Source organism: Oncorhynchus masou, unplaced genomic scaffold, assembly GCF_036934945.1.
Source record: "Oncorhynchus masou masou isolate Uvic2021 unplaced genomic scaffold, UVic_Omas_1.1 unplaced_scaffold_2666, whole genome shotgun sequence".
Classification (NCBI taxonomy): domain Eukaryota; kingdom Metazoa; phylum Chordata; class Actinopteri; order Salmoniformes; family Salmonidae; genus Oncorhynchus; species Oncorhynchus masou.
The window spans coordinates 653-6,879 of NW_027009101.1; the positions used below are offsets into that span (position 1 = coordinate 653).

A 6,227-nucleotide genomic window follows, 5' to 3' on the forward strand; every position below is an offset into this window, starting at 1 on the left:
AGACAACACTAGACAGAGAGAGACCTAAGACAACACTGGACAGAAGAGGAGCGACCTAAGACAACACTAGACAGAGGCGACCTAAGACAACACCAGACAGTATAGTTTCAGTAAAGTGACTATATCCCAAAAAATACAAACACTGACAAAGACCAGTTCGTGTTTACCACAGTCCTGGGGCTCTTGGTCTTGTGATGAATGGAAGTCCCACCAAGTCCATCTCCTCCTCCTCCTCTTCCTCCTCCACCTCCTCATCGTCACTGGCTGGGGTTGTGACCCTCCTTGGTCTCCCTGGTCGGCCCACCAGTCTGGATCCACTCCGGTCCTCTGACAACCCTCTCCGGTCCTGTCTGTTCTGGCACTGCTTGCACTGTCTCATGTAGTCCTTCACCTGCTTCAGGATACCTGGGAAGACACGGGGTTAATCCCGTTGATATATCGACAGTATGCTTCCACAACCAATGGTTTCAGTGGCCGGATGTATTGCCTTCATCATTATGGTGCAGCAGTACGCTCAATACAGTAATGAAAAGTAGACACTTTGGACCAAAAATTCAAAAACCAAAAGTTTTTGAAACGTGGATATGGGGAGAGGTTGGTATTTCAATGTGTGTTGACAAGGGAACCAGTGGTGTGTTGACAGGGGAACCAGTGGTGTGTTGACAAGGGAACCAGTGGTGTGCTGACAGGAAAAACCAGTGGTGTGTTGACAGGGGGAACCAGTGGTGTGTTGACAGAAACCAGTGGTGTGTTTGACAGGGGAACCAGTGGTGTGTTGACAGGGGGAACCAGTGGTGTGTTGACAGGGAACCAGTGGTGTGTTGACAGGGGAACCAGTGAAGATTGTGTTGACAGGGAACCAGTGGTGTGTTGACAGGGAACCAGCGGTGTGTTGACAGGGGAACCAGCGGTGTGTTGACAGGGGGAACCAGCGGTGTGTTGACAGGGGAACCAGCGGTGTGTTGACAGGGAACCAGGTGTGTTGACAGTGGGAACCAGCGGTGTGTTGACGGGGAACCAGCGGTGTGTTGGCAGAGGGGAACCAGCGGTGTGTTGACGGGGAACCAGTGGTGTGTTGTGGGAACCAGTGGTGTGTTGGCAGGAGGAGCCAGTGGTGTGTTGACAGGGGGAACCAGTGGTGTGTTGACAGGAAAAACCAGTGGTGTGTTGACAGGGGGAACCAGCGGTGTGTTGACAGGGGGAACCAGCGGTGTGTTGACAGGGGGACCAGTGGTGTGCTGACAGGGGGACCAGTGGTGTGTTGACAGGGGGACCAGTGGTGTGTTGACAGGGGAACCAGTGGTGTGTTGACAGGGGAACCAGTGGTGTGTTGACAGGGGAACCAGTGGTGTGTTGACAGGGGAACCAGTGGTGTGTTGACAGGGGAACCAGTGGTGTGTTGACAGGAAAAACCAGTGGTGTGTTGACAGGAGAACCAGTGGTGTGTTGACAGGAGAACCAGTGGTGTGTTGACAGGGGAACCAGTGGTGTGCTGACAGGGGGAACCAGTGGTGTGTTGACAGGGGGACCAGTGGTGTGTTGACAGGGGAACCAGTGGTGTGTTGACAGGAAAAACCAGTGGTGTGTTGACAGGAAAAACCAGTGGTGTGTTGACAGGAGAACCAGTGGTGTGTTGACAGGGAACCAGTGGTGTGCTGGTCAGCTGTTTGTTCACCCACAATTGCTAATAACCCGTGCAATAACCTGTGTGATAACACATATAATAACCCGTGTAATAACCCGTGTAATGACCAGTGTAATAACCAATATAATAGCCTGTGTAATAACCCATATAATAACCTGTGTAATGGCCAGTGTAATAACCCATATAATAGCCCGTGTAATAACCCATATAATAACCTGTGTAATGACCAGTGTAATAACCCATATAATAGCCTGTGTAATGACCAGTGTAATAACCCATATAATAGCCTGTGTAATAACCCATATAATAACCCGTGTAATGACCAGTGTAATAACCCATATAATAGCCCGTGTAATAACCCATATAATAGCCTGTGTAATGACCAGTGTAATAACCCATATAATAGCCTGTGTAATGACCGATGTAATAACCCGTGTAATGACCCGTGTAATAACCCATATAATAGCCTGTGTAATGACCGATGTAATAACCCGTGTAATAACCCATATAATAACCTGTGTAATAACCCATATAATAACCCACTTATAAAATAACCCGTGTAATGACCCGTGAAATAACCTGTCCCATCTAGATGTGATAAAGTTGAAATCACCTGCCTTACCAGCTAATATAGAGAATGCGCCGTAGACGACAGCCAGACGGTGCAATGATTTTTATTTATTTTTTAGAGTAAAAATGTTGGCCTATTTGTTAGTCAACTTGTCTATAATTAGATACGTGCAGCTTCTCTTATGTCATATGCTTCCCTAGAAGAATAAATAAAACCTAAGAATGTCTTTGCTCCGCAAAAAAAAGTAGAGAAAAAAAAACAGAGAACCTCACCAGAATGTCATAAATCGATAGAATGGATGCGTCAATCTAGTTATCTGTTAACGCTACTTTTTTTTTTTTCAGAGCAAAGACGTTTAGGGACCGGGGAGAAAAAGTCAGGGACCAGGGAGAAAATGCAACAACTCTAAAAACTGAACTCTGTGCAAAATTTCCAAATGACAGTTTGACTGTTTTAGTTTGTTTACAGTTCAAATGTAGATTATAGAACATCATGCTGTTTTCAGAAAGCTTGATACTTCGGATTTTGGCAATGAGCCCTTGATCTACTTCCTCAGAGTCCGATGAACTAGTGGATACACTTTGTATGTTTCGGAGTCTAGTATGCTAGCAGATAGGGCAATAACTTGAAGTCTATGGGTAATGCTAGTTCGCATTGTTTCACAAAACTACTTTACTATAACTGCTTCAATCCATGATCACACTTCTCGTCGATGTCATAGCAGCGTTGGCTATCAAAGTTCATCCAGCAGATAGCCTACCTGATTTAGAGTGGTGGGCCAGAAACCGAAAGGTTGCCGGCTCGAATCCCCGAGCAGACCAGGTGAAAAATCTGTTGATGAGCCCTTGAGCAAGGCACTTAACCCTAATTGCTCCTGTAAGTAGCTCTGGACAAGAGTGCCCGTTAAATGACTAAACTGTAAAGGTTGTTTCTCGCCCGTCATCGGGTTCAAAGGTCGTTTCTCGCCTAACTGTATATGTTCAGGCCATCAAATCAAATCCTTCGATATGAAGTTGTTTTTTAAAGAATATTAAAAACGTGTGATTTTCACGAGGTTGTAGTAACATGTTGAACTACTTAAGACATTGGCTCTAATCTAGGTTGTGCATTTCGATTGAGAAACGAACACCTAAAAAAGGAAGAATTTTTAACTTTAATTGTTAACTTTTATTTTTATTTTTAACTTCTCTTGTTGACTTGGCCTGTTCGGCAAGCCTTCACAGAAGTCTCATGATGTTGCACCTCTGGGTTTAGAAACTGTGGGCCTGAACGTTGCGGGCATAGGTAAGGGTAAGGCTTAAAATCCATGCCTGTACTTGGCTCTAGTGAAATATTGTGTGGATAAAGGGCACAACCCTAAACCAGCCTGCTCCACAGTATGACTCAACCTGCACATAACTTAAAACTGCAATATTTAACTTTTTGGGTAACCCACTAAATTCACATAGAAATGAAGGTTAAAGATTGGCTTTCAATGAGAATGGCATGTCTAAGAAGCAGTGGTGTATCTGTTCTGTCTACAATTTCTATGCTTCCCGTTGAGTTGTTGCTGTCTTTTACATTCGGTTTGGAACATAGCTGAAAATACAATATTTAATATCTGAAAATACAAACAAATTATTCGCAGCTGTTTAGATGGTACAATGATTGTCTGTAGAATGACTTTGTTTTGTCACAAACTGAAATTAGGCGGATATTAGATTTTTTTGAAACCAGGAAATGGCGGAATGATTCCTGCATATTGCTCCTTTAATCGTACGATGCATTGATTGACCTGGCGAGCCATATGGCAAACAAACTGCGAAGGAAATATACCAGCTGGTGCGTTCTTTTACGCGTGTTCTTTTTTGGCCTAATAAACAAAACAAAAGTGTTGCTAAATAATTTAGCTGTAAAATTATATTTTACCTCTCCACCAATACTTCTGAGAAATTGATTCCCATGTGTGATGCTGGTTGAGGTGCTCTTCTCCGGTGACAATGTGTGACTCGTCGATCAGTTCCTTCCTCCGTCCTGCCTGCAACACCACTTCCAACTCGGTGAATTCATCCAGGCCCTTCTGCCTTCTCTGGTAGTACAGTGTGCCATTCCGCACGACATAGCAAGCGGCTGCTTTACGTATCTTTCTTTTAGTATTGCCATGGGTCCCCGGTGCGTACGGCTCCCGCTCATCAGTCAGATAGCGTCTGATGGCTAAGTAGCTTTCCTCGCACGACATAACCTTAATTATTCGCGCACACAACTAAAAAAATACGCTATTTATTTCGAAGAGAAAGGCATCTTCGAACTTGTAATTTTTAAATCCGGATAAGTGCCACATAATATACAAAAAAAATACAATATTTCAGGTTATTTTCGAAGGGGGAACGCAGTTCTTGACCGTGAGGGGTGGACTTGCATGAACAGACAAAATGGCTGCTGCACAACCGGATGTGGCGTGAGAAATGGCGGAAGAGCAGAGATACTGTATGTAATGGCGAGGTAATCTTGTCTCCGCCCCAACAGTGTTCGTCCGTGTCCCGAAGGCAGGTGGGCTGCTTATCGTGGACAGATTAAACCCTCTCGCTTCGCCTCGTCCTTCTCATTCTTTGAGGTTTAATGGCGGAATACAACCTACGAGTGTATTCACGCCACCTACTGTACAGGGTAAGGAAACAAAAATATTCATTTGGAGGGGGGCAGAGGTCTGATACCAACAGGTGGTCTGATACCAACAGTCTGTTCTCTCCCTTACCGTCGGTCATCGGTCTGACACAATTTCTATATACACTGAGTAGACAATTATGAGAACACCTATTTAATATTGAGCTGCTTGCTTAGCGAGTACCACCTCCTCCCATACCTGGCGTGAACTCGGGACCTCTGCCTCGCAAACACACAACTGCCCCCCTCAAGTGTCTTATCCTATCGCTCCACCTCAAAAGCGAGCTAATGTGGCGATGCATGAGGGACACCTCAGGCTTGGGAGTTAGTTCCCCATCTGCTACTCCATTTTCTACTCTATTTTACATTTAGAAAGACAATAACAACATAATGACGACATAACAATAAAGAATAGAGAGGAGGGGGTCGCCTGGGTCCTACCAGGAAACGCAGGACACCCAGCGAGCCATGGCCACAGCAAGCCAGGCATCATGTGTGACCAGGCAGGAGTCAAGCCTGGGGGGTACAGTTCACAAACAAATACAGACCATTAATATATTAGGCTAAGCTCTTTGATATACATATGACATATTTAACTAACTATATTTAACTTTTGTAGTGTCCCTGCAGGACCGATGTCGCTCTTTCCGTACTCAATAAATCCACGAATTCCCTTAACCCAATGTCCATGCTGAAGCACTGATTCCCTTAACCCAATGTCCATGCTGAAGCACTGATTCCCTTAACCCAATGTCCATGCTGAAGCACTGATTCCCTTAACCCAATGTCCATGCTGAAGCACTGATTCCCTTAACCCAATGTCCATGCTGAAGCACTGATTCCCTTAACCCAATGTCCACGCTGAAGCACTGATTCCCTTAACCCAATGTCCACGCTGAAGCACTGATTCCCTTAATGTCCATGCTGAAGCACTGATTCCCTTAACCCAATGTCCACGCTGAAGCACTGATTCCCTTAACCCAATGTCCACGCTGAAGCACTGATTCCCTTAATGTCCACGCTGAAGCACTGATTCCCTTAATGTCCACGCTGAAGCACTGATTCCCTTAACCCAATGTCCATGCTGAAGCACTGATTCCCTTAACCCAATGTCCACGCTGAAGCACTGATTCCCTTAACCCAATGTCCATGCTGAAGCACTGATTCCCTTAACCCAATGTCCACGCTGAAGCACTGATTCCCTTAACCCAATGTCCACGCTGAAGCACTGATTCCCTTAACCCAATGTCCACGCTGAAGCACTGATTCCCTTAACCCAATGTCCACGCTGAAGCACTGATTCCCTTAATGTCCACGCTGAAGCACTGATTCCCTTAATGTCCACGCTGAAGCACTGATTCCCTTAAC

At 45.2% G+C, this 6,227-nt stretch overlaps 1 protein-coding gene across 1 annotated transcript; it reads right to left on the reverse strand.

The window, feature by feature from the left end:
- Positions 1-211: 211 nt before the first annotated feature.
- On the reverse strand, positions 212-4,626 carry LOC135533796 (zinc finger and BTB domain-containing protein 11-like; the record flags this gene model as incomplete). Its single annotated transcript, XM_064961024.1, has 2 exons — positions 4,125-4,626; positions 212-405 (listed from the first exon to the last, which is right to left on the reverse strand). Coding segments are annotated over exons 1-2 (504 nt in total), but the record flags the coding sequence as incomplete, so codon positions are not given.
- Positions 4,627-6,227: the final 1,601 nt, after the last annotated feature.